Here is a 27516-nt window from a genome sequence, read left to right on the forward strand (position 1 = left end):
GTTTGAATTGAAAATATGTATAAAATAAAATCTAGCAATTCACAAAAATGCCCTAGAAATACAGCTTTTAATCATCACCACTACATAATGACAAACCTTTTTAATGCTTCAACTTCCAGTGGAAGGGGCCACAGAGGAATTAGGTTGCACTCATGTATGTAAGTATCAAACCATATTGAGGTCTTGTGCCTTTCAAGTTTGCAAGGCACCTGTGTACTTAAAAGATCTATGGAGACCTACTGTACAGTAGCTTGGCCCCCTTTAATTGGGGTACATTAATCTTACGGTATTGATCCACTCACACAAACCCGACTGAGGTACTGCTCCAAAGGGCCTTAGGTAGATGCCAGTAAATTATTTTAATTTCTATCTTCAAGTTAATACGTGTTATAATGAAATAGTCTACCTAATGCTAAATAAAGGCTTTAGAATGTTCCTAAAAGTGTGGTTTCTTTTAAAATTCCTAGTACACTAATGCTACCACTTAGTACTGTCCTAAATTATCAAGACTGTTCTTACAAAGAAGTCCTTTTAGTGCCTCAGTCCCCAGGGTCCGAAGAGATAACCAAAGTCCCTAAGGGCCAAAGAGATAACCAGACAACTAAGTAGGCAGTTAGCACTTGGTCAATGCACTCTGGGTAGATACAGTATTGTGGAGAGGTACTGTTATACTTATTTGGTGTGAATACCAATTAGGGAGTGATTAAGTGGGAACACTTGGCCAGAAAACTTGTGACTAGATCCGCTAGAATGGGAATGGTTAAATTTTTTTTTTTAACATAACATATATGAGTTGGAAAATGCTGTTGCTTCACAAGTCTAAAAAGATTTAAGGTCTTTGCATTAGGTTGCTTGTATACCTTCTAAATTATAAGAAAAATAGCAAGAATACAAGGTTTATGCTTGCATGAAGTTTATTGAAATATGACGCTTGGTGGGTAGACTCCACCTTGAATGTCGACTTAGACAGCGTCGTTTTCAGCATCTGTTAGGAATAACAAACATTGAATTGTTTAGCTTTAATGCAGACATTAACAGGTGAAATGAATGGAAGGTCAGAAATCCAAGAGCTGCCTACCCCCTCTGCTTTTCTTCTAAGCTCTTAACTAATCTGGTTAATTACCGGAGCTTTTACAGTAAAATATTCTAGCGTTTCATGCTGAAAACAGCCATTTGAGAGCTCCACTAAAAGTCCCTGAAGAGGATGAGTAAGTAGTTTACTATATGGAGATGGCATAAATGCACACAGCCCTAAGGCATTTTGATAACTGAGAGTTGTCTGTTCTTAAATCTAGCAACTGTAGTACCTTGCGCTTGTGAAGGAAATCTGGCATTGGTCAGTCTCTGGAATGTTCAGAACTTGAAAGCACAACGAATTGTTCTAAGTAACTGAACTCCTTGGTGCGAGTGTCTAACACTTGTATTATGTACGTCTAACCTGTCTCGCTGCTATCTGCCTCAGCTTGACTTCTGATCCATGAATCTGATTATGTCATTCTGCTGTTTAAAACAATACTGGCTTCCCATTGAACTTTAAGTCCAAATCTCTCTCCTTGTCCCTCTTAACCTCTCCAGTTTCATCTTACATATACTCTCCCCCAGCTCCACCCAGCCAGTCGTCTCATTTGGGACTATTTTCAGTTTCCCAAACCTTCACGAAACTCTTTCCTGCCAGAGGACTCTTCCTGGAAGCTCTCAGGTCTGGCTCCTTCTCATACTCGGGTATCTGTTTAAATCCCCTCATTGAGAACGTGCCTGAATACCCTATCTAATGGCAACTATTAAAGGAGGGCCCATAGCAGTACCCGGCTTTTTTTCTTTATGCACACACTAATTTACCTTTTTGTCTGTCTCCCCTACTAAGGTGTAAATTCCATGTTTTCCTTACTGTTATCTTGCTCTCCCATGGGTCCCAGCCTTCAGGTCTTATCTGTGCTTCTCCCCACTCATTAAACATGCCAACTAGATGACACAGTTCCCGTATAAGACTATTATCTTAAATCCATCCCCATTTAGCCTCTGCCAGAATGCACAGAACAGGTATTCAAAGGTGACTGAGTTGACCGGCTGATGTGTTCTTAGATTAGCACCAGATCCTTGGTGTAGGTCATGCTGGTGCAGTGCACCAGCTGTGCATTTCTCAGAAATTGGTGAGAAGGAAGCTGAAGAGACAACCACGTCAAATTAGAGTATACCCAGGTCACTGCATATTATCTCAATTCAATTTCACTTTTTTTTAATATCTCAATCTCCAGATCAACAAATCAAAATGCTGAAAACTCAAGCATGTTATGGGCCACGTATTATGGTAGGAAAATTCACCTACCAGTTTTAAGTTTCTGCTCTGCGAACATGGGCAGTAGTCACGGTAATTTCTCCAGCAATACCGTAACTTCCAAAGGGTGTACGTTTGTCACCAGATCCTGAACTTTTTTTGGCTACATCTTCTACTGGGAAAGCAACAGAAAGAAAAACCGGGCTTTGTGGTCGGGGGGCATCTTGTCCACTTGGAGGAGGACTAGCATTCTGGGCATTTGGGGTATGTTTCTGGAATTTCTGATCTGCAGGAACAGCAATGGGGACTTGGACTGCAGCATATCTCTTCAAGGTATCTGACTGTGAAACAACAGCATGTCCAGGAAGAGGTCTCCAGTCCTGCGCTTCCTGAACGTTTGAGCCTACTAAAATAAAGGGTGGGGCACCGGTCTTCTGGGTGTCGTCCATCATCACATAGGCTGGAGAAGTAACTTTCGGTGGATGCTGCAGAAACTGTGGATCCTTAGGATTAGATAAATAGAGGGTTGCCTGGGGAAAAGGCCCCGGTGCAGGTGGCGGTGATGGGCGACTTTGTTGATTCATATCAGCTAGACAATAAAGGGTCCACATGTTAGAATATGGTGGTGGTTGTCCTGCTTCGCTTGCTGCTATCGCTATAAAAAAAAAAAAAATTTGCAGGCATTAAAGATTTGGTCTCTGTATCAGGCACTATGCACAAAAATGTCTTTGTAAATTTTTTTTACATATAAACAAACATCTGTAGTTATATGTGCCATAAAGCATGCTATAGAGAGGACTAAGTAAATTGTGTTTGGTAATGTGAACGAAGAGAGATTCCCTCTAGCTGGAAAACGAGAACAGTGTTGCTCTGATAGCAAGTGGCAGCAGCACTAGAATTGTGGCTGAAGAAGCAATCTTATTCTAAGTTGCTGTTCCCAGGCACTTAAACTTTATAGACATGGCTTCTACAGGGTCCTCAGAGAGAAAATGGACAGTCAACAAAACTTCCGGCTTTACAAAAAAATCAACTGAAGGGTATGTTAAGCCATTGAAAAAGGGGTTAATGCATCTACAGAGTGATGTTTTCTTTACTGGTAAAAGTCAGCACTAGGTGTCATCTTTTGTGCACATAATCAAGTATCTCTGGCCCTTTACAGGTGCACCATTATCTCCCATTAATTTGTCACAACTGCCACATAATCTAGGACCCAGCACCCCAGAGAGTACCCCTTATTATAGGCAAGGTTTGAAATCATAGGCCCTGGGTGGTAGTACAAGGCTGGCCGGCCTCCCAGGGGCTCCTTAAGATTAAAGTACAGAGAAATCTAGGAGTGCCATCCATCTACGTACATAGAGGAGTCTACAATGTCAAGTCTGACCTGCCTAATGAAGACAGTACTGTCTTGGAGAACTAGTCCCAGAAGAAAGAAGTGCCTGATGGAGTAGTTTTACTCCTTCACTTTGTCCAAATGTGTTGATGTCACCTTGGAACACTGGGCCATCTCTCCCTGGTGCGGCCTTCTTCCCAGAAAAGAAAACAACACCATGCACATGATTAAGCAGGTATGTTTTCAATAGCTCCAGATACTTTGAGTTGATCTTTCTTCAAGCTCAGTAAAAAATATGTACAAGCCAAGTCTCTGGTTTTTAAAGAGAAGCGATTGTTCAATAGCTGTGTTAAACATCCTCTCGGTGCGGAGACTGACTGTTTTACCGGAGGGAAGGTAAGCACTTGAAAACAGTGACTTGGTATGAAGTGCTGCTTAAGCCACAAGTATAATACCAGTCCCACATGCTACCGTCCCAACGCTGCCCTCTGCCTTTTCAGCTGTACAGAATCCCCATCACACCGCCAGACAGAATTTGATCTTTTCTGAACACCTGCTTTGGTAACACTTCTTTATTATCCTGGCTCTGGTAAGAGCCAAAGTTGAGAGTGTTTCTGCAAGAGGAATGGGGAGATTGGCTTATGCATGCCCCATCCATCCCTAAAGACAGAAGGGCTCCTGCAATTGCCTAGGCAGGGCAGGAGGGTGAGCAGACCAAGTCTCATAATTAGATCGAGAGAGGTCAGATCACGTCTGTGTCACAGGAAAACAGTGGTGGTTGTTCAGCAGCTAGGAAAGCAGTTTGATTTGGGCACTTGTCAGGGAAACTGACGGAAGGAAGCCAATCATCCGAACCGTAACCATTGTTGCTCAAGTGCCTGGCGATCCTTTCTGCTGCTCATCCGTTCCTGGTCCCCTGTGTGACAGAGGTTCAGCCTGACCTTTCCTCTGTCCATCCAGCTATGACGTTGCGCCCTCAGCTGCAGAAGCTCCCAGGCAGGAAATGCATGCTTGACCCAGCTCCCCAAACCTGGTTGCAGAGCTCTCCTGCCTCAGCGCGAAAGCAGTCAAACACACCACCATTTCTCTTTGTCCTTCTCCTCTTCCTAAGAAGTGGAGGAGGTTAATGCCACAACCTATGTAAATGCACTGCTGTAGTTTGACTTCACATCCACATGTGAAAAATTTCAAACCACCTAAGCACAGTTTTGTACTAGGAGCACAAAATGGTTAGACTGCATGACTATGCTATTTTTTTTTACCCGACAACAGGCTCTAGTGTTTTTTACAACACGCCTCTAAAAGAATAGCACAAAAGTGCTAGATGACCAAACTCTGGGGATGTCGCTTTAAGATCACTCACCTCATGAATGTAAAATCTCAAACACAGCAAAGCATTTAAGTAGGTTTGGCATTTAAAAAATTATTGAAAATAAAGACTTTTGATCTGATCTGAAGGGACCCTAGCTAGATGGTTACCTGGAATACAGATGTCACCTGAAATGCAATTTGTAATTGTATAAGAATCTCATTTTCTTACCTGGCTCCATCAAACCTTATTCAGGTGCTGCTTCCCCTTCCGGTTCGATTTCTGGTTCTTTAAGACCTTCTGGAACAGGATTGGGGGAGCCACTGGATGATTCTACAGATGTACTTGAGCGTACATCTTTTGCAGATCCCCCAGAGAACACAGGTTTGACCTCCATCTCCAGGGGGGCAGAGTGTCCCCATGACTCATCCTGCCCAGGATCGTCAGGGACTACAGCACTGAACTCCACTTCAAGGTGCAGAGATTTCTCAGAACCCACTGACTGGACAGAGCCCTCTGCGTGCAGGGGTTGTGCAGCCACCTCTTGCAGACCTTTCAAAGAGGTGTCAGAGAGCAGAACTGTTCCTTCTGCCTCCAAGTGTACTGAGGACGCACGTTTTTCTTCGTCCTCCAACTGTACCACAAGTTTTGCGGAATTTACTGATTTTGCAGACATGCCTGAGGCTGTCTTGGTTGCTACAGGTTTTGGACTAACTGGTGGTGACTGCTCATTTTCTTTAAGACAAGCAACTTGATCAGTAAAAGGGATAACTATCTGTTCTGGCATTTGCTCGACAAAAACTCCTTCAGTCACAGGCACATCATTATATATAGATGATATATGAAGGGTTGATGTAACCTCAATATCAGCCTGAAAAGCGACCTCAGGAGCTTGATCATAAGCAGGAGGTTCTTGTTCATCCTGCAAGGGGAGTGGGGAAGCCGTTGATGGTTCAGCCTTATCGTCTTTGGGTTTAGGACCTAGATCTACATGGACAGATGTTTGGCTCAGAACCTGCATTGCTACCACCTCTCCAGAACACACAAGAGGGGACACCACCGTATCTTCAACAGCCTCTGAGCTCAGCACCTCCTCGGGAAGAGCAGGCATACTTGTTGCCACATCCACCATTAAAATGTCAGATTGATCAGAATGAACAGATGAAATTTTACCTAACATCTGGGCAGCAAACTGAGCTGGGTCAGCTGGGACATAGGCAAACTCTGGTGGGACAGCTGCTGGAGATGGTGATGAGGGTGGGGTGGTAACCTTAGGAGTGGACGGTTTGGAAGAAGAACCAGAAACTATTTCAGGTACGTCCACGTGCTCTGAGAGTTCGGCATGCACTGATGGAAACTGGGTGGTTTTGTTGCTGAATAGTGGCTTGGCTATATTGTCCTCCTCTGTGTCCGTAGACTTTTCCTTCCGTGTAGGTTCTGGGGGAATTACAGACGCTCTTTCTGGCTCTTTTACACATTCTGGTTTCTTCTCTTGTATCGTTCCTTCTGACCACTTCTCAACTGAAAACATCAGCCAGATGGGTTAATCAGCATAGATTCCCCAAAGAAAGAATTTTAAAGAAAGTAGCAGTAGGATGAGCATTCAAATGTCAAGACACACACAAATAATAAGACTTTGGCTTTATTTCCCAGTATCTGTGACTTAGCATGGGTAAGGAAACGTTCCTGACCTTATCCACTCAAAAGACCCTCCCCCCTCTGTTGGTTTCCATACAAACAGGCGACTACAAAGCACTGTGGCAAACCAATCAGCAGGTAGCATCCTAAGCCTGTCAACACCAGGGAAAAGATCCTAACTCTGTGCCTAGAAATAAGGAAGCTGAAAACCTCCATGGACAAAGCTCCTGATCCAAAATTCCAAACAAAACTGGGAGAAGGAAAAAAAACAAATTCTTCAACGTGGGCAATAATCTTCGGCTGGTGAAATAACTTATTAATGAACCAGAAGCCATTACATTAATAAAGGCATTCCTCACTATAAGAAAATTGGTACCTAGAGCGTATCTTCATTAATTGCTAAGTTAGGGCGCCCTAGGATCTTTTGACATTAGAGTACATCGTATATTCTAACCTAAAAGTGATAGCCCCTGGCATCTGTGTGCTAATGCAGCCAAAATTGAAAGCAGAGTAGAAAGAGATCTCTGGATCCACAAGTATGGACTCAGTGACTCTTTGGGTATGGGGAAAATTCTCATGGCTTGAAAAGTCAAGACAGCTGATGACGCAGAAACTCCCAGAGCTGGAAAACCATTTTCTGGCCTCAGCATTCTGTTTATCACCTACACACCTGTCTAACCACATCTGCTTGCTCATAGGGAAGCATTTCCCTAACATCATAGTGAAATCCACGGGACAAGTAGAATTTGCATTACAAGAATGTGTTTGAGTCCGGTCAAAACTTGATTGGAAGAGGTGTTTTCATAGGTTCAGCTGCTTCCCAAAGAACAGTGTCCTGCAGTGTCTCCCTCAAGAATAGTGCTGAATTAATTTAAATTCTAGAGCATGGACACTACCAAATCCTCACATGTGGATGAGAGTTTTAAACAAAAGACAGGAAAGCCACATCTACTCTTACCGCTCTCTGCTTAGAACAATAACCTCATTTTCCTAACCATTCACCTCCTCAGGACTTCCTTATCCACTTTTTCACAAAGCCCTTTCACCCATCCAATGCATGTTACCAACTGCTTGCATTATGTGTAAAACAGGATACTAGGCACTGCTGAGAATATACAGAGTATTAAGACATGACTTCACATAGCTTACAGTTCAGTAGGGGAAACAAAACAGATAACACAAGTATAGGTAAAAAGTATAGGTACATAATGGTCGTACTAAGAAAGACCTATGGGAGGTTCAGAGAACAGAGAGGCTACTCTGGCTGGAGGAATAAGGGAAAGTTTTATTTAAATAAGTCTAGCCTTGAGAGAGTTACTCTTATACTTAGGAAGAAAAAGTTGCAAAAAAATGTTGCTTCCGTTATAATGAGGAAATGCCAGATAAACCATAAAATCATTACATTTTCTTGAGCTATCATACAGCTGAAGTCACAAGACAACCAAATAACCAGATTTCCAAAGAGAAGCCTGGCCTTGTAAGGGATAAGGGACAGGAGAACTGTCTCAACTGTGGGAGAGCACAGAAAGAAGCAGCTGCCACCATATTAGCTGCTGGTAAGCTATATCTTAATGAAGGAAGACTCGTTAACAACCTGTGTTATGCAGATGACAACCTTGCTTGCTGCAAGTGACGACTTGAAGCACTTACTGATGAAGATCAAAGACCACAGCCTTCAGTATGGATTACACCTCAACGTAAAGAAAACAAAAATCCTCACAACTGGACCAATAAGCAACATCATGGTAAATGGAGAAAAGATTCAAGTTGTCAAGGATTTCATTTTATTTGGATCCACAATCAACACCCATGGAAGCGACAGTCAAGAAATCAAAAGACGCACTGCACTGGGCAAATCTGCTGCAAAAGACCTCTTTAAAGTGTTGAAGAGCAAAGATGTCACCTTGAAGACTAATGTGCGCCTGACCCACACCATGGTGTTTTCAATTGCATCATATGCATGTGAAAGCTGGACAATGAATAAGGAAGACTGGAGAATTGATGCCTTTGAATTGTGGTGTTGGCATGGACTGCCAAAAGAATGAACAAATCCATCTTGGAAGAAATAAAACCAGAATGCTCCTTAGTAGCAAGGATGGCGAGACTGCAACTTACATACTTTACGTGTTGTCAGGAGGGATCAGTCCCTGGAGAAGGACATCATGCTTGGTAAAGTACAGGGTCAGTGGAAAAGAGGAAGACCCTCAACAAGGTGGACAGACACAGTGGCTGCAACAGTGGACTCAAGCTTAACGATTTTAAGGATGGCACAGCACCGGGCAGTGTTCGTTCTGTTGTGCGTGGGGGTCACTATGAGTCGGAACCGACTCGACAGCACCTAACAACAACAAAGCTAAATCTTAACATACTGTTAAAGGAGCCCTGGTGGCACAATGTTTAAGCACTCGGCTGATAACTGAAAGGTTGGCAGTTCGAACTCACCAGTGGCTCCATGGGAGAAAAGGCCTGGCAATCTGCTCCTGTAAAGATTACAGCCTAGGAAACCCAGTGGGGCAGTTCTGCTCTGCCATGGAGACTCACTACAAGTGGGAATCAACTCAATGGCACACAACAATAAAAGGCTAAATGTGGGATAGCTTGGAGCTCCACACCTGAGGGGAAACTCACCAGCCCTATTCCAAGGGCCTCATAGGAAAGATGGGGGTAAACCAGAAGACCAGAGAGAGCCCCTGAGTGGGGCAGGCTGCAGGAGGTGACTGGCAGCTACCCTGTGGGGGAGGCAGTGTGGGGCTTGGGCCCAGGATCCTATACGAACACCAAGCAGAGGTCTCCTACCTCTGGGGCAGAAAGTGGAAACCCTGTGTATGAATGGAAGCAAAAGACCACAGACACAAGGCAGAGTTTAGCTGCCACATGGACAAAGGGCAGGAACACTGAGAAAGCTGCACACCTGAGGCTCAGGTACACGGGGCCAGGCTAAACCTGAAGAGGTCCCAGAACAACAGACTCCCCTGCCTTGACCAGGAGCCTGACACTGAGTAACAAGCAACAGCAGGCTGCCACCTAGCAGGCAGGTAGGCGAAAAGGGGAAGAGCTTGGAGAGAGCCCCCCTGGTGCAGGCTTACAGGGCTGGCTGAGAGCTGAGAAGGAAGGAGCAGAAACGCTGAGAAACACCCTCTGGCACCCTAGCCCCTACCTTCAGCACCAGGCAACAACAGCCCACTGCTAGAGGAATTTGAGGCCTGTGGTATACTGAAGGAGCCCCGATGGCGCAGTGGTTTAGAGCTACGGCTGCTAACCAGAAGGCTGGCAGTTTCAATCTACCAGCTGCTCCTTGGAAACCCTATAGGGCTGTTCTACTCTGTCCTATAGGGTCACTGTGGGTTGGAATTGACTTGATGGCAATGGGTTGGTTTGTTTTTTGTGTTTTTTTTTGGTACACTGAAGATAATAATAAAAACTCGTTGCTGTCAAAATCAATTCTGACTCATACCTACCCTATAGGACAGAGTAGATCCGCACCATAACATTTCCAGGGCTGTATAAAAAATAAAAAAAAAATCTTAGGGAAGAAGACTGCCACATCTTTCTCCTGTGGTGGGTTTTAACCGTTGACCTTTTGGTTGAACGCTTAACCACTATGCCACCAAGGCACCAACAAAATCCAAACCCAACAACTCCTGACTAAACTGACCTTCCCATACACCCATTCAAGGGCCCCATAATCCTGTTTTCCACCATAAAGTCTTAAATACCTCAACCACTGATTTATTTACCATGAGCATTTTCAAGAACCTAACCAACTGGAGAGGGATTACAGTAATCCCTAACCTGCTTGCTCGGGACCTGTTTGATATGTCACTGGCACTGTATGATTTAGGAAACTCTGGAAATGCCCACTTGCCCTCACAGGCTTCCACTTGAAATTTTATCTAGGAGATTAATCTTTAGGCTTAACAGTTTTGTCTCTAGAGGTCCCCTATTAAAATACAAACATTCTGGAAAGTTGAGGCACCATGTAATTATGAATTATTAATAGTTTATCAGGAAATTTGTGATTCTGTTTTCTGAAGTAAATAGTAAAAAAGGTGTGTGAGAAGAGCTGGTTTTCAAGTGCTGCTCTGTGATGTAGTAGCTGCAAGAGCCTGGCCCAGTCAGGTGTTCAGTTTCACCCTCATCTGTAAAATGGGGATTATATTCTGACCTCAGGGAGTTTTTGAGGAGATTAAATTAAATCATGTATTTGAAAGTGTTCTATGAACTGTAAAGTACATATAAATGGGGAAAAGGGATACATTAATACTTAGTTTAAAAGGAATGTAGAATAGAAAAGTTTTGAAAATGTGGTATCAAAAATTATAACTCTCAGGATGTCTTTGATTCAGCCCTGATGAAATTTAAATTGGCTGTTTCCTAAACTGGGTAGAATATGCAGGAGATAATACACACACACACACACACATATTTATACACTCTTTTGAATAGATTCATTTCGTAATTTAAAAAAAATTAAGTTGATACCAGATGCTTTAAACTTTAAAAGCAGGTGACAAGTGTTTACGAAAATGCAAGGCACTACAGATTAACCATTTACCGTGGTTTAGAATACATTTAGCAAATATGTACGGACTAAAAAGAACAAAAACTCACTGCTATTGAGTCAATTCCAACTTACAGTTACCCTACGGGACAGAGTGGAATTGCCCCATATGGTTTCCAAGAGGCAGCTGATGGATTCAAACTGCCAACCTTTCGGTTAGCAGCTGAATGCTTAACCACTGCACCACCAGGGCTCCTATGTACATACTAGTTACCATAACTTAAATCTATATTGGGTTTCTGATGGTATCTGTTTATTAAGAAGGGTAAAGAACTTTTCTCTAGAGTTCTGAGATCTGTTTTAATAATTCCAAAGATTGCTGATTTGTACTCTTGAGATTATGCTTGTTGTTGAAAACTGTATTTCTTAAAGTTGTAAACTAGGTTTGCTATAGGTTGACAGTACTTATTAACCTTATGAAGATTAACCCACTATGACTTCAGTGATCAGGTTCAACTTAAACAAAAAAACTGCAGACTCTTAGAATTAGGAGCATAACTAAAGGCATTCCTCCTTGTACAAACTTATTCTTTAAGTATAATAGTGACAAACAGATTAACTTTAAAATTCAATGCAGAATCTGGATTTTCTTGGAGCCAGTAAGATAAAAAGCCCCAAGCACACAGTATTTTTAAGAGTAGGCAGAACTCATGTGGAGACTTGGGGTCCTGGGGGACATAAATGCCACACAGCATTGGGAAAAAGGCATATTCTGGTCCTGAAAGGGAAATCTGGAAGGTGTTAAAGACAAGAAGAGAATAAGAAGCGGGGTATAAAGGAGAAAAGAAGGGTCAGGTATGAGGACTGGAGGTCAGGAACTCACAGTAAAGTGCTCTGAAGTTCAGAATCAGCAGTATGTATGTAAGGCATCTTCAAGTGGAACAGAAGAGGAATCCAACTATTCTGTGTTGAACTGATTGGAATGAGGACCATCAGAGACTATAAAGTGCATGGTTTGTTTCTTTCCTCTCCAGCCTCCCTCCCTCCCTTCCACTCATTCTTCATTCAGCAATCATTAGCTGCATTTCTATTGTGTGTCAGATAAGAGCAATCAAAGACAAGACCTCCTAAAGAGCACTCTGATTAGGGACAGAGGCACATAAATGGGTGATTATGTGACAATGTGGTCAGTGCAGTGACTGAACTATGCATGGGGTACAACAGCTTTTAAGTAATTGTTCAGTTTTGGAAAAGAGAAGAGGCAGGTGTGAAAGGGGCTAGTAATTCTGCCTGCAAGGGCAGAAAGCAAAAGATGGAGTCGCTGGCCCTGGGGAAAGTAGCCATCAGGTATATCCTAGGTGATTCCTCCGTGCTGTGCCCCTTTCCTTTACTCCCCCCTTGCTATCTTCTCTGGGCCATATGGAGCAGCACCAAATGCAGTACAACGCTTGTCCCTTGCCCCGTCTCCTCCGAGTCTGTTTCTGTCCCCTCTCGCACTATCTTCCCTCCTACCCTACCCCTGTGCTCCCTCACTCCCACACATCCCCCCACATAATACCCAAACCTCCCGTCTCCCAACTCCAATTAAGGGCAAAAAAATTAAAGCAAGGTGGGTAAAAGGGCAGACACCCCTCCCTTCTTTTTGCTAAGGGAATCCTAATTAGGTTTGGGACAACAACATGCCGAGCCCAGGTAATACACCATTAATGGTCCAGTGGTTCTCAAATAGGAGTAGTGTCGCCCCTCCCCAGAAAGTGTAAATGTTGGGGGGGGGGAGCATTTTTGGTTGTCTCTGTATCTGAGAAGCACTATTGGTATTTAGAAGCCAGGACTAGGGATACTAGATGTCCCACGATGCATGGGACAGTCCCACACAATCGCCCTGTTCAAGATGCCAACAGAGCACTTGTGGAGAAATACAGATCTAAACCAGCCGTGTCAATGCTGATCTCTTTTATCAGATATTTTATCAGCCTCCCTTGGCCACAGGACAGAAATGTGGTCTGCTAGGGGACTTCTTGAAACGGTTTTCCCTACTTAATAAAAGAAACAAGTGTCACCGGTGCCACTACTTTCCACTTCTTCCTGACTTAAACATGGGCGTGACACCTGGAGCAATGGCATGGAGCCACGTCAAACATGCTAAGAATAGTAGAGCTGAGAGTCTATATCCTTGATGCTGAATGAACACCACTTCCAGATACCTGTTTTCTTAGTTATTGTTAATTAGTTTTATATTACTTGCAGCTGAAAGCTTTCCTAACTGATATGGGTCATAAATCGGAACCAAAAACCAAACCCATTGCTGTCGAGTTGATTCTGACTCATACCGACCCTACAGGACAGAGTAGGGCTGCCCATAGGGTTTCCAAGGCTGTAAGTCTTTACGGAAGCATACCGCCACATCTTTCTCCCATGGAGGGGCTGGTGGGTTCAAACTGCCAACATTTTGGTCAGCAGCCAAGTACTTAACCACTGTGCCACCAACCCCCTTATAAATCAGAGGTGGTAAACTAACATGAAAAGAGGGGGACTGTGGTATCTACTGCTATTTAGATACCGTGCCCATTTCCTGTCTTTATTCTATAAATTCTGCAATACCCATTCCCCTACTAGGTGCTTGTGGAATTCATTATAAGGTTTAGGATATTGTGAAGTTTTTAGTCATTTTTTAGCTTCCTGTTCACAAAAATATCTAGGCTATATGGTATACATCTTTCTCTTCTGTGGTACAAATTCAGGATCTAGGATTGGTTATGAAGAGGAAGAGAATTCGTTTGGATTTTCTACAGCTGTGAATGAATTAGTTTTATTTCTTCCTTTGTGTGTATGTGTGTCATAGTAGACATCTTTGCCCTGGTCCCCATCTCAAGGGGAAAGCATTCAGTATTCACCATTGAGTATAAGCATAGCTGTAAGTTTTTTGTGCATGCACCTTACCAGATTTAGGAAGTTCCTTTGTATTCCTTGTTTGTTTATAAACTTCCTTTAAAAGTATTTCTTGTAGAGCAAGTCTGATGGCAATGGATTCTCTCAGCTTTGGTCTGAGAATTTATTTTTCTTTCTTTTAAAAATAAATAAATTCACTGGGTATACGTTCATTCGGTATCCCTGGGTAGTGCCAATGGTTAAGGACGGGACTACTAACTGAAAGTTTGTCAGTTCGAATCCACCCAGAGACACCTCAAAAGTGAAATCTGGTGCTCTGCTTCCAAAAGGTCACAACCTTGGAAACCCTCTACACACTTGGAGTCGCCATGAGTCAGAATAACAACAACAATATATTCACTCTAGATTGGCAGTTTTTTGCTTTCAGAACTTTGAAGATGTCATTAAATTGTCCTTTGGCTTCTGTAGTTTCTGTTGAGAAATCAGTTATTAGTCTTACTGTTGCTTCCCTGAAAGTAATGTGCCCTTTTGCCCTGGCTGCTTTCATGATTTTCTCTTTCTCTTTGTTTTTCAGTAAACTGATTATGATGTGCTTAAGTATTTATGTGCTTTGTGTTTATCCTGTTATGAATCCACTGAACTTCTTGAATTTGCAGGCTGATGTCTTCTGATCAGACTGGAAAAATTCTCAACCATTATTTCTTCAAATACGGCTTCTTTTCTATTTACTCTCTTCGTTCTAGAATTCTACTTACACATATATTTGATCATGTCCCCCTTTTGTTTCCTACACTCTGTCCTGTTGTTTTCTCTTTACTTCATTTTGGATAATGCATATTACCAATGTTCCCCGCCCGTTTTTTAACTCTCCTAATTTGTCTTCTGTTAGTAAAGCCATCCAATAAGTTTTTATGTGGCTGTTATGCAATAACCACTTGTTTTGCAGATTCTAACTCTACAGAAGTTCATCTATTCATCCATTTTTCCATCTTTTCAGAACAAATTAATCATAGTTATTTTTCAGTCTTTGTGTAATGATGCCAATTTCTGGATCATCTTTAGGTCTGCTTATAGTGAATGTTTATCTCTTTATTCTTAGTCACTTCTTCCTCCTTCTTTGAATGTCTAATAATTTTTAATTATGTGCTAGAAATTAATATGATACATTTGTACAGGCTCTGTGTCATTTTCTTCTAAATACTGTTGATTTTGTTTGATTGCCTTGAGACTTGGTTTTAGGCTTTGTTAAAGTGGATATATTTCATTTTTGTTCTTAGGCCTAGCACACTGTCATCATTCCTAGGGTGCAATCTTTCTGAATTCTCCACTAAATGCTCAAGGCTTCATAAATGTCTCTTCATTCTGGCTGGGCCTGAACACCAAAGTCTTCCCCAGCACTCTGCCACCTCTCAAATCTTTGCTCAGTTCTCAGTCCTCCAGAATTTCTTCTCTGCTAAGCTTCCTGGGTCCTTGCCCCACACATGAGCAGCTTGTAAGTTAGCCAAAGACTCAAAGGGAATTTTTGTACAGACTTTTGGTGTGCCTTCTCTACAAATACCACCTATCTGGTACTCTGTCCCTCAAAGCCTAGCCATATTGGCAGCCCCAGACACTGTTCCTTTGTTTTTTCTTCTCAGTGATACTTCTGCTCCCTGCTCAGGCTCTATTTTTGTGCACCAGAATTTGAAAAATTCCCTCAAGGAGAAAGCCAGGGTGAATATAGGACTTTCTGTGAATACCTTCTCCCAAACCAGGCATTGGACTTTGTGTCATATAATTCCTGCAGCTTTTATGGTTTATAATGGCAGAGTAAGTCTAATATGTTACTCCATCATGGCTGAAACTAAAGTCCCTCCTCCTCCATTGAATTTCACCAATTACACTGTCTAACAATTGGTAGGAATTTAAATATTTGTTAAATGGAATAACTGCACTTTGAGGAGAAGTAGGATTTGAAAGGTGGAAGGGGGAACCCCTGGAGGGAGAAGCAGCATAAGTCAAAATCAAGTGACTTGAAATTACTCCGTATTTTCTAGGAGATGCCAATTAGTCTGGTTCATGAGGGTATGAGGTAGGAACTTATTGCAAAGGTAGGTTAGACTCAGATTACAGAAAGCTTTGCATGCCATGCTCTTTTTTTTAAAAAAAAAAAAAATTTACATACTCTGACGTGGACATGCCAAAAATCTTACGTTTGCTTTCTTTAACTGATCTCGTCTTGCAATAAGATGCTCATTTCTGCCCAATGGGAGAATATACTCGATCTTTATCAAATAAAAATATCTGTCCCTTCTAAGTTTAAAAGTCTGTTTTAGTTAATGACATAGTCTTTTGGGGTATCTTGCCTTTATCAGTGGTTCTCCCTCACCTAAAGAAGGAATCTGGGTGCTAGGGTAAGCTCTGGCCCTAGTCTACATGTTGTTCTTCTCTACTGGTTCTCAATTACCTCTGACAGAGGCATAACTAATACTGCCTGGTCTCTGGGTATTGATCTCCAATCTTGTTATATTCACTACTCAAGTGTTTTGACTTTGTGGCAAGTATGGCCTGTTTGGTTACCCCCACTCAAGGACTAGCAGACTCCCTACCTAATTTGGTCCTCTTTAACATATGAAGCCTGGCTGCCAATTTTTATTTTATTCCAGGCTTGAACATTATATACTACAGGCCTCTGCTAGGGGCTGTGAGTCACTTCACCTTTTCCCATCCTGACTCCTTCACCGAACTTGCTGGTCAGTACTCCAAGACAACCCAGAAACATCTGGACCCACTACAGGTCAGACACGGATCACAGGAAACCGGGAGTATTATCTCAGGCTCATCCGAGAAATGACTCTCCATTATTTCTAATTTATTGCTTCAATAAAACTATTTCATTCAATAAATATTTGTTAAATGCTTGACATATGACAATTACAGCATAGGTATTTGTTGAACGTGGCATGTTGTTGTTCTTGTTAGGTGCCATCGAGTCAGTTCCAACCCACAGCGACCCTATGCATAACAGAATGAAGCACTGCCCGGTCCTGCACTATCCTTACAATTGTTGTTATGCTTGAGCCCACTGTTGCAGCCACTGTGTCAATCCACCTCGTTGAGGGTCTTCCTCTTTTCTGCTGACCCTCTACCAAGCATGATGTCCTTCTCCAGGGACTGATCCCTCCTGACAACACATCCAAAGTATATGAGACACAGTCTAGCCATCCTTGCTTCTAAGGAGCATTCTGGTTGTACTCCTTCCAAGACAGATTTGTTCGTTCTTTTGGCAGTCCATGGCATATTCAATATTCTTCACCAGCACCACAATTCAAAGGCATCAATTCCTCTTCGGTCTTCCTTACTCACTGTCCAGCTTTCACATGCATACGACGTGATTGAAAATACCGTGGCATATGTCATGTTAATGCAGCACGGAGCTAACCACACGACTTCTCTGACAGGCATACATTCTTCTAGACAACATCCAGGAATGCAAAGAACAACCCTTCTGCTCAGGTTATAGGGAATTCCAATCATAGATTCTACCTACCTTCCCTATTTCCAGTTTCTATCTTACCTGGCACCTTTTTAAGCTGTACCCACATCCAAGAACCACACCCCGTCACCAAGGACTTGCCACTTTCCTTTCCCTCCAAGCAGGAACTGACCTTATATTCTGTCTTCCGTTTTCATCCTCTATGACTTATATGAAAAGTAAAATCTTGATTCTGATAGCTTTGGCTCTTAAATGAAAAACTCAGCTCCAGAAATTTCAGGAAAATCTCCTCTCTTAATGAAAACAGGCTCCTGCAAAACTCCAGAGCATTAGATTTCTTGCTATGAACTTTGGTGACTCCAGACTGAGTAATGACTTCCTTGCTCCAGACTATATTTGCCTTTCCCCTAAAGCAAATTCATGCTTCAATCGGTAGATATCAACAGAGAAAACAGAAATAATTAGGGCTTATCTAGAATCAATGTATACTAATATTTAAAAAAAAAAAATCCCTATACCACTTAAGAGTCTGTATTTGTGGCTAATAGTTATTAAAATTTCTGGATAGCAAAGTGACATACCCAGCCTGTAAGACTAAAACCAAGATGTTCTCCCTTCACGCTTTCACCATGTCTTCTAGTGTCTCTGACCTCATTGGCAGCTGGTTTTACTTTCCTTTATACTTGTCCTAGCTTTTCTGGTTTGCCGTATCTGCTTCCCAACCCCGCCCCAATTACTCCCTCCTAGCTCTGGTGCTGCAATAGTTAAAGCACCCCCTGCTAAAAGAAAGGTTGGCTGTTGGAACCCAGCAGCCACTGCATCGGAGAAAGATGTGGCCGTCTGCTTCCATAAAGATTACAGCCTCAGAAACCCTATGGGGCAGTTCTGCTCCACCCTGCAGGGTCGCCAGGAGTCGGAATTGACTCAACGGCAATGGGTTTGGTTTGGAGCCCTAGTGGTACAGTGGTTAAGAGCTTGGCTGCTAACCAAAAGATTGGCAGTTCAAATCCACCAGCTGCTCCATGGAAACCCTAGGAGGCAGTTCTACTCTGTCCTGTGGGATAACTATGAGTTGGAATTGACTTGATGGCAGCAGTTAATCCTGATTCAGTTTCTGGCTCCTAGCCTGGTACTCTAACCCCAATTCTTATCTATGCCATTTGCTCAATGATTTATTTGGCCTCCTTTAGTCTGAACTGTTCCTCAATTGATTAATCTTACCACAATGGGAAAGCATGAAGGACCTAAAGCCCCCTCCCAACATCATCACCAGGTGACCGTTCAAACCTTTTCTAAGCTTAATAAAATCCTTACCTTGGTATAAGTGGTTATAACCTTGCTTCAGCAAATGCAAGCGTTCAAGGAACAAAAAAGTCAGTTGGGTGCAATACCCATCCCTGTTCAGGGAATCAAAATAGCCTTACTTAAAAAAAGGCTGAGGAAAGTGCAGAGCAGCATCGGAGGTCTAAAGGTTGGATTATTATTTAACCACAAACTTTAGTATGGATAGGCCTTAAAAAGATATCTTCCTTTCTTGTTTGTTTAAGTAAGAGTGAATAGTCACGTGTGTGTAACCAGGTATAAAAATAAGGCATATGAATAGAACTTGACATAAAAATGAAAAGACTCAAGATAATATTTACCAAGACTATTTAATATGAATAAATAACTCAAGATATTTAATGATACTGCTATGTTGCTGCATAAAAAAAAAAAAAAACTTTTTTTTAAAATGTTGCTGCATAGGAATTGAAATTGCGCCCAGTGATCAGCAGCAGTTCATGACCATAATTACTATTACATGGCCAAACCAAGGTGTCCAGGATCTGTTAGCTCTGCCTCTGTTGGGATCCAAGACAGGGCTGATAATGGGAAACCGGAGCCAATTAGGCTTAGGAGGATGGTGATAGTGAGACATCATTTGCCATTTTCAAAGAGAAACCACTGCCCTCTTCACTAAAGTGGTGAAAAGATCAGAATTAGAACAATCTGGGTTTCAGCTTCCACACCAGAAGGTGGCAGGGGAAGAAGTGAAAAGTGTGATGAAGAAAACAGGGCTCTCCCTTCACTCCTTGAGTTCATTAATCTAAGGTTTTTTGAAAGGACTCCTAGAATGCATTCCTTACTCCATGGTGGAAAGAATACAGGCCATGGGACCAGGAAGACAGAAGTACAAATCCTAACTCTGCTAATTACTCAGTGTTTGCAAGCCTGGAAAAGTTATTTATCATTCCCAGCCTCAGATTTATCTACAATAAGATGGGAATGATCACCTACTTCATAAGGTTGTCTGAATTAATTGACAAAATGTGTTAAAAGTGCCTAGGACAAAAGAGCTACTCCAAAATATTAATTCCATTTTCTCTCTCCCTTACTAGCATATACTAAGTGGTGGGACTTAAGAGAAGGATGACTCTTTTGCTTTAAAATGTCACCTGAGTTTCTAAAATTTAATCAATTAAAGGTTCATTTGAATTAATGAAGAAATTCTCCTGTGAAGATTGAGAAAAGGCAAAGTTTTCATTTATTCATAAGATAGTGATGATCTGTTTAATCAAACTGCAGAAAAATAAGAGGAAAAAAATAAGAAAAACAAGAAAAAGTTTCACAGCATGGGCTGCTTTGAAAATGGGGCATACTTGGGTGAAATACCACAATCAATACCCTTGACAGAGTCAGGGACCCAGGCTCTGGAAAATGGAGAAAAGATGAGTAACGACATAAAGAGAAGTGAAACAGTCTGCTCCCACGTCTGGCTCTCTTCCTTCTTCCTCTTCTGTTACCTGACTCTGCATGAAATTTTGAAGCCATTGGGGAAGTAGATAAACACTATTGGCCCTACAGTGAGGCCCACCAAAAATGGGGCTCTTTCTAAGAGAAAGTGCAGAATGACGTGTTCAAATAAAACAAATGGTATGTGCAAGGAGATACATTTACCTCCAAGTTTTCCATGCATATAGCCAACACGGTGGTAATGCTGCTAGGCAGCAAACTCACCTGTTTGATAATACTTTTGTAGAATACAGCATCCCCATGGGATTCTTGGGAAACACTTGTGTCTGTCATGCTCATATTTGGCATGTGGGAGAGGAGTGGGGACCAATGCACTAGAGATAACAGCTCTTATGTCACTGAATTCTAATACCTGGTGCTGTCTTTAGACTCGTCCAGCCTCATGCTGAAGAGACTGAAAGACCAGAATAAGGGCCACTTGACTCTGTCCTCAACAAATCGTTCATTTCCCCATCTTACATTGAAAGCTTGGGAGATCCTCAATCCTTAGGACCAACAGAAAGAGCATTACTGGTGTTGTTATCCATATTGAAAACTGGAACCCACATAAAAGAAGTTCTATTTGGAGGAAGGCAAAGATGCTATCTGTTGTATCTACATTTCCATTAAGGAGAACTAAATAAACATGCGGTCAGATATACTGAGCTCCCATAGGGACGGCAGTTGGTGAATTAAACCAGTCGGAAGATAGGAAGATGTCACTCAGGGGAGGATATGCTCTACCAAGTAGGAACCTTACGGTGCCTGTATATTCCCAAATAGTCCCTCTTTAGACCTGAGTAATGCTTTCCTGGATGCAGGTAGACTTGTGCAGTCCCTTTGCCAGGATCTAAGTTAATGGATAGTGTCTGCCCAATAAGAAACCATTTGGGATAACAATATACAGCTGACAGACAAAGGAGCTAAGCTGACATTAGACACTGACACTGAACTCTATATTTTCTGGTCATACCCTCATGTTTCCTTCCCATCTCCTCAGTAAACGAGAACAACATTCATTTCTACTCTATTGCCTAAAGAGCCTTCACTGGGCAATCTGTTTCTGCAGTCATACTGTGAACCTGCTTTCAGGATTATGTGTATGCTATTTCAATCTTGTTGATATTTTTAGTTATTGGAAGAAAAAAACAGCAGCATCTCCAATCCTTTGCCTCAGTCAAAAGTATGGCTGTTCCAGTAACTCAGTCTGTTAACTGATCTCTGACATTCATCTAGATGCACCAATATCCACATTAGTTTAGTCCACTTACTAAGTTAGATGGCGGATAAATTCTTCATAGTTAAATCACTTAACCTCAAAGACTACCAGTTCGTTACCTTTCCACCATAAAGAGTCACTGACTTTATCACCATTCTCAAACATAGCTAGCCTGCACACGCACAGTCCTCTCAACCACAGCTCCTGTGTAAAGAACAAAGGCCATAATAACCTTGACTGCCTCATGGGGGCTGGGTGACAAACACACGTGGTTAATGTTCTTGCACTTTTCTGTATATCCTGCTGATGGTAAGCAAGTCCCAGACCTCTTTCCCATAGTGAGCTGAGAATGCCATCAGGACCCTGAAGGGAAGCAGCCCAACTAGATAATAACACATGCCACTTCAAATGCTGACCTTGCTATTCTTAATCCTGCTTTCTGTTTTGGGTGTCTGCTTTCACTGCCAATGCAAACTTACATGATTGTTACACTTTCCTAGGTCTTATTCCTGATTTCTTCTTACCTTGGCTGTTATCTATTAATATCACCAAACTGGCAAAATATAAAAGTGGCTGGCAGCTCACTGAATCCTGTCTTTTCTTTTCCTATTTAAAAATGTTGGTCAACCAATGAAGAAAGAATTATTTCCCACACTGACCATGACCTTTGTTTCCTCTCTTCCTCCACAAAATTCTGCCAAATTTTCTTGACATTCTTTTAGACACGTGTGCCTGTCCCTACAATTTGACCATTATGTCCTCTTTTCCTGCCCAGGTTTCCATTATGTAAACTTTGCGTTTTCTTATTTCTCCCCTTTTTCACTGCTCCTCTGTCAATTCCATTTCATGCTGCCATATTCACATAAGATTGACGTTTACACATAGCCACATAATCTTAACAGCACAACTTTCTTCTACACAAATATATAGCACTATGTCACACTATCTAGACCATTTTCAATGGAAACTGATTTCTTCACTACCTAGAGACTCTCCTGGAGCAGAAAGAGTCAGAGAGAGACCACCTAACTGATCTCCTGCCCTCCAGCCTGGACTGCAGCTAAATCATCACAAGAAAAAAAAAAAAAAGGTGTCTTAACATTTCCTTATACAACTTTTCTAAGTAACATATCTCATCATATCTGAGAAATTCAATTCTCTTAAAGTTCACCCTATTTTCTTAAAGAACGGGACTTACTGGAAAGGGTTGAAGTCATAGTTTATACACACTGTTTTAGGTCTTCACGCACATTTGTTGTGCCACATAGTTTGCAAAGGGTGAGCTTTTCCTATTTTTTTTTCTTTAGAAAAAAATTTAGAATTCTCTGAAGTTGCCAGGCCCCAGATTTTTTTAAAAAACCAACTTAATAATAAAATAAGGCATCACTGTGATTATTTAAACAGAAAATATCTGTGAGCATATTTCTTGAATTTGAATTTATGCTAGTAATGATGCAATCATTTATAACTAGAATATTATTAAAACTATCACTTGTGACTCTTACCTTTAATCTGATGAAATTGTTTAACCAGTTCTTTTATATCCATGGAAGTGTTTCCTGAAGGAATAAATGCAGAAAACCAGATATAGATGCATAAAATTTACAATTTAAAATTCTTTTTCAAAGCAACAAATATATAACCTCAAGCAGTAACAAACCTTCTCGAAACAAAATAAGTTCTTTAAAATAAATTGCAGCGAACTGGGTGATGTTTGCCGGATTGGTTTTGAGAACGGCTCTGCTAACCCCCTCCAGTAGAGTCTTGAGGCCATAGGGCACGACAAGTCTGGGCTTTGAAGAAATCATTTTGGCAGGATATCTGTAATCTCAACTCTAATAAAGAAAAAAAAATCTTATAAATAGCACATTCGTTTATTAAAATATTATGAGTTAAACTATAGTTTCTAAGAACAAATTTATTCCCTATTAAAATTATTAGCTTTAGTTCTAATTTGTAGGTATTTTTTTTTTTTTATACTGGTAAAAAGCAGCCCTGGTGGTACAGTGGTTAAGTGCTTAGCTGCTCACTGAAAGGTCGGCAGTTTGAACCCAGCAGCCACGTCATCTTCAAGAGGAAGATGCTTCCGTAAAGATTACAACTTTGGAAACCCTATGGGGGGCAGTTCAACTCTGATCTGTAGGGTCGCTATGAGTGGGAATTGACTCCATGGCAATGGGTTTGGCTTTTTGGTATTCTGGTAAAATGGGCTAATTCTTGATTGTAGTTAAAAACCAAACCAACCCACTACCAACAGCTTACTATGTGCAGAAGAACGATCTAGTACTATCAAAAAAAATCCAAGGGAAAAGCCCTGCCAGGAACCGCAGGATGATATTAAAAACAAAAAACAAAATATCAACCAAACAAAACATGTTTCTGAAAAATTAGTGAATATTTTGTCCAGTAACATTGCAAAAAAGATGAATGAAGCTAATTTATGTTTCTAAACTGAGTCCTTGTAAACCACATGGGTCTGGAAACAGTACAGTATTTCTACAAGAAAGCCTCTTCTTTCCTCATTTCTAAATATACCCCTGACATTGCTCAGCTTTAAGTATGCATATCTTAGCTTTAAATTTTTAGCATTAATCAGATATAAGTTATTTGTGGTGCTATTTTTATCATACCCCACCACCACCATGTACGTCTCTTTCTTCCTTTCTCATATCCTCCCTTAATTTCTGCCCCATTTTTCCCTCTCTTTCCCTTCACCTGCCTTGCTGGCTTTTACGTGGTAGCAAGGGTATTGGATAGCCCAGTCTGTAGTCCTGAGAGTTGCAGGGGTTGCCACCCTAAGCTCCCTGTGTGTCAGTATATGTATGTGTATTCTGTCTCATTCTGAATAATGATTTAAGAAAGATTATAAATATACATAAGAAACAAAAGAACCAGTTCAAATAAAAATCAGTTCAGTGGTAAGGAAGAAATGATGTTAGAAAAAATAGAATGATACTACAGGTAAGGTTAGAACCCTAATGCAATACTCCTTCACTTTAACAGAGATGGGTGTCAAATCCATCCCTGAGTTATCAAGCAGTCATCAAAAATAGGAAACAATTGGTTGAATGATTCAGATTTCCTGAATTAAAAAAAAAAAAAAAAAAGAGTTGCTTGGGAGAATCACAGCTATTCTGTACACTGAGACCCAGGAGAAATTTCTCCCATGTGTCCTCATAAAGAGGAGGATGGTGGTGATATAATGAACCATGTCCTCAACAACATCCCTACAGTAAATACAGTAATGAGTTTCATGGGGCAAGTGGCACAGTTTAGTTACAGCAATTATGTAAGGGTACAACCTCTAATAAAAAGCAACGAATATGTCATAGCAAAATGCTGAATATTTAAAAACATATTTCACCTTCCCAAAGGTCAGAAAAAAATAAGTGTTGGCCAAAGCAAGCCCTTTGAGAATATAATTGTATTAAGTGTATTGAGTCCCTTAATGAAAATTTACTGCCAGAGTGTCATTCAGTAGGACCTTTATTGAATTAAACCATCTTAAAAAAAAAAACAGTAGTACAGTTTTGGCTAGTCCACATGTTAAATTCTGAGGAATGTAGGCAATAATGACATAATATGTGTATGACATATATACATACTATTTTTTTTTTTTTTTATGATAGGGTCACCATGAGTCGGAATCGACTCCACGGCACTGGGTTTGGTTTGGTTTTTTTTTTTATATATGTAAATATGTATTTTATATACATATTTTTTCGTCAAGTATATCCCTTCCACCCCAGTGTGAGTATACAGATCAAGCTTTTGAAAGTGGCTTACCAGCAGCCATGATGACGGAGCTAACAAACCCCTCTTTCTGTAGGCAATTAGCAATGGGTGCTACCAACTGCTGGGAGAGGAACCAGGCAACCCGTGAGCCACAGGTCCTAATCGTTCTCAGTAGGGCTGTAGGTCACCACTCCACCTCCACCAGCCGCTTTGGGATAGTGCCCCAGAACCAGGGAGGCTGAACATCCCTACAGTGCAGCCCCATATAAAGAACTGTCCTATCCAAGTTGAGAAATACTGTGACACCAAGCGTAACTAAAGCAACGGGCACTCTGACACTGAGGGATATTTAAAAGTGACAGTTAAACAATTCTCTCTAAATCTCTCCTTTTAAGGAACACTTGTCAAAAACTAACAGAAAATTTACCTCCCCTCCCTACCCACCTCCACCCCCGCCCCCAAATTGTAAGCTCTCGCTTTCCCAACACCACAGGGGTAATGCTTCGGGAAGAAACGCTGTGTGCGGCTGAGGAGACAGGCGGGGACTTCAGAGCAACAGAAAATGTAAGTGGCACGCACCACTCGCTCCCTGAAGACCTGAAAACGGGCGTGTGCTGGCCCCGCTGTACGTCTCAGCTCGTCGTGCCGTTTGGTTTGGTTTGTTTGGGGGAGAGGGAGGTGGACATGGCAGAGCGGCCGTGACCGATATGGCATCCACTTGTCCAGGAGAGGCAGACGGCGGGCCCGCGGAGGCCCCGGCGCCCGCGATCCCCGCCCTGGCGCTAGCCGTCCTGTCGCCGCACTCGCCGGTGTCGGCCGGGCCCCGCCCACAGGCCTCCCACTCGGGACATTCTCCGCCCTCCCCGCCCCTTGCAGCACTGTCGACCTCTCCCACCCGCGCCCTGCGCTTAAGTGCCCGCGGAGCCGAAGGCTGGCCTTTCCACCAGACTCGCCTTCTGCTTTCCGGCTACGCTTTTGAGTGCTTCCACGACGCCCCCTTGCTGGCGGCTCCTAAGAGGGTGCGGCCAGCGGGCCTTTTATACCGCTAGGGACGTCAGTGCGTGCGTCACAAAGCCCCGCCTTCTCGTGGAAGGCTCGGGATGGCCACGGGAGGAGGCGGGGCCTTAACGGTCGCAGCCAATGGGAAGTCGAAAGGGACAAACGCTGGAACTCCGGGTGAATACTAACAGGCTCAGGGAAACTGGCGTTTCCAAACTGCCAAGGGTCGGGGAGTAGGTCAAGGCGATGGCCTTTCCATCTTTGGTCGCTCATCTAAAACAAGAGCTGGTGTGGAAGAAAATAGATTTATGGTACTCCTAATTGCCATCACCGTCTCTGCCCGCACTCCCTCATAATTCGTTACTCTCTTGGGTCAGTTTTACGCAGAATAATTTCTGCCACAGTGGGCACAACAAACACTAATGAGAATGAGTAATTTTATGCAACAGTTTCCTCTTGAAGAACTAGCCTATGGAATGAGAACTTGGCATTAATTCTGAAGCCCAACCCCCCGCCCCCCCCCCACCCGCCTGTCTCTAAGATCCTGCAGTATCTCAGCATCGGTCTATCCCTGAAACCTGCTATAGGATTCTCCCCGCCCCCCCTCCCAGAATCAGACCTTTAGCAACAGATTGCAAATCAAGGAGTACCGTAGGTATCTTCAGCTGGCTTTTACCAAACTAAGGGGACGCTGCCTCATTTAACAAGACCCACTCTGGTTTGCTCCTTCCAGGCTCATGTGTCTGTGCGAGGCGTTAAATATGCTATCATTGTGTTTACCCCATTCGAAACCTTCATTGTAATCCACCTTCAAATGTTTGACAAGCAACAAGAAAAATAAAATAGTAAATCAACGGTTAAATAGCATCATACACCTGGCAAGCAAACGAAAAACAATTTTTAATTCAGAAAGAAAGTGCTTCTGGAGCACTCTGCAATAAAAGGCAATATTCACACCCCAGCCTACATCTATGCTATGCACATTTTTTGAGGAAATTCATTCATTCAATTAACAATTATTACTGAGTGCCATTATGTGATTAGCAGCAAAGGCTTAACCATTGCATCACCAGGGCTCCTTAGTATAAGCACTAAAACCAAAACCCATAAGCACTAGAGACTCCTTTTATGGTGACATTTGGAATTGGAGATACTCTTGTAGCCTAACTAACCTTGGTGAGTGATCTTGAACACCTAATAGCTGTTAGGTACAGTGCAGAATACCTGCAACTCAGAAGGCAAGATTTTACTCTTTCTTCATTTCTTCAATGATCATTTTGTCTGAGTCACTCTGAAATGCAAATTGACAGTGAAAATATGTAACCAAGACCTCTCAACCCATTGCCCATTTGCTGCTCTAGTTTCTTGAATTCC

At 42.1% G+C, this 27516-nt stretch overlaps 1 protein-coding gene across 8 annotated transcripts; it reads right to left on the minus strand.

The window, feature by feature from the left end:
• CABYR (calcium binding tyrosine phosphorylation regulated) lies at positions 1-27472 on the minus strand. Of its 8 annotated transcripts, none has more exons than XM_023543931.2 (5): positions 23069-25197; positions 22914-22967; positions 6088-6435; positions 2327-2930; positions 1-985 (listed from the first exon to the last, which is right to left on the minus strand). In XM_023543931.2, the coding sequence occupies exons 1-4, from the start codon at positions 23214-23216 to the stop codon at positions 2332-2334; spliced, it is 1149 nt and encodes a 382-aa protein (XP_023399699.1). In that variant the 5' UTR covers positions 23217-25197; the 3' UTR covers positions 1-985; positions 2327-2331. The 8 variants fall into 8 exon arrangements, with proteins under 8 accessions (XP_023399699.1, XP_023399700.1, XP_023399698.1 ...); XM_023543929.2 differs by lacking the exon at positions 1-985 and adding an exon at positions 27367-27472 and having other exon boundaries at positions 2820-2930; positions 5146-6435; positions 23069-23243; XM_023543927.2 differs by lacking the exon at positions 1-985 and adding an exon at positions 27315-27449 and having other exon boundaries at positions 2820-2930; positions 5146-6435; positions 23069-23243.
• Between the last annotated feature and the right edge of the window lie 44 nt (positions 27473-27516).

The sequence above is a fragment of the Loxodonta africana genome, chromosome 11 (genome assembly GCF_030014295.1).
Source record: "Loxodonta africana isolate mLoxAfr1 chromosome 11, mLoxAfr1.hap2, whole genome shotgun sequence".
Taxonomy (NCBI): domain Eukaryota; kingdom Metazoa; phylum Chordata; class Mammalia; order Proboscidea; family Elephantidae; genus Loxodonta; species Loxodonta africana.

Excerpts from the sequence above, each read along its gene's own strand:
- CABYR (XM_023543926.2), bottom strand. The coding sequence starts at position 23,216 with ATGATTTCTTCAAAGCCCAGACTTGTCGTGCCCTATGGCCTCAAGACT. Across the intron at positions 22,968-23,068 it reads ACTTATTTTGTTTCGAGAAG|GAAACACTTCCATGGATATA; the intron begins GTTTGTTACTGC and ends TTATTCCTTCAG. Across the intron at positions 6,436-22,913 it reads ACAATTTCATCAGATTAAAG|TTGAGAAGTGGTCAGAAGGA; the intron begins GTAAGAGTCACA and ends TGATGTTTTCAG.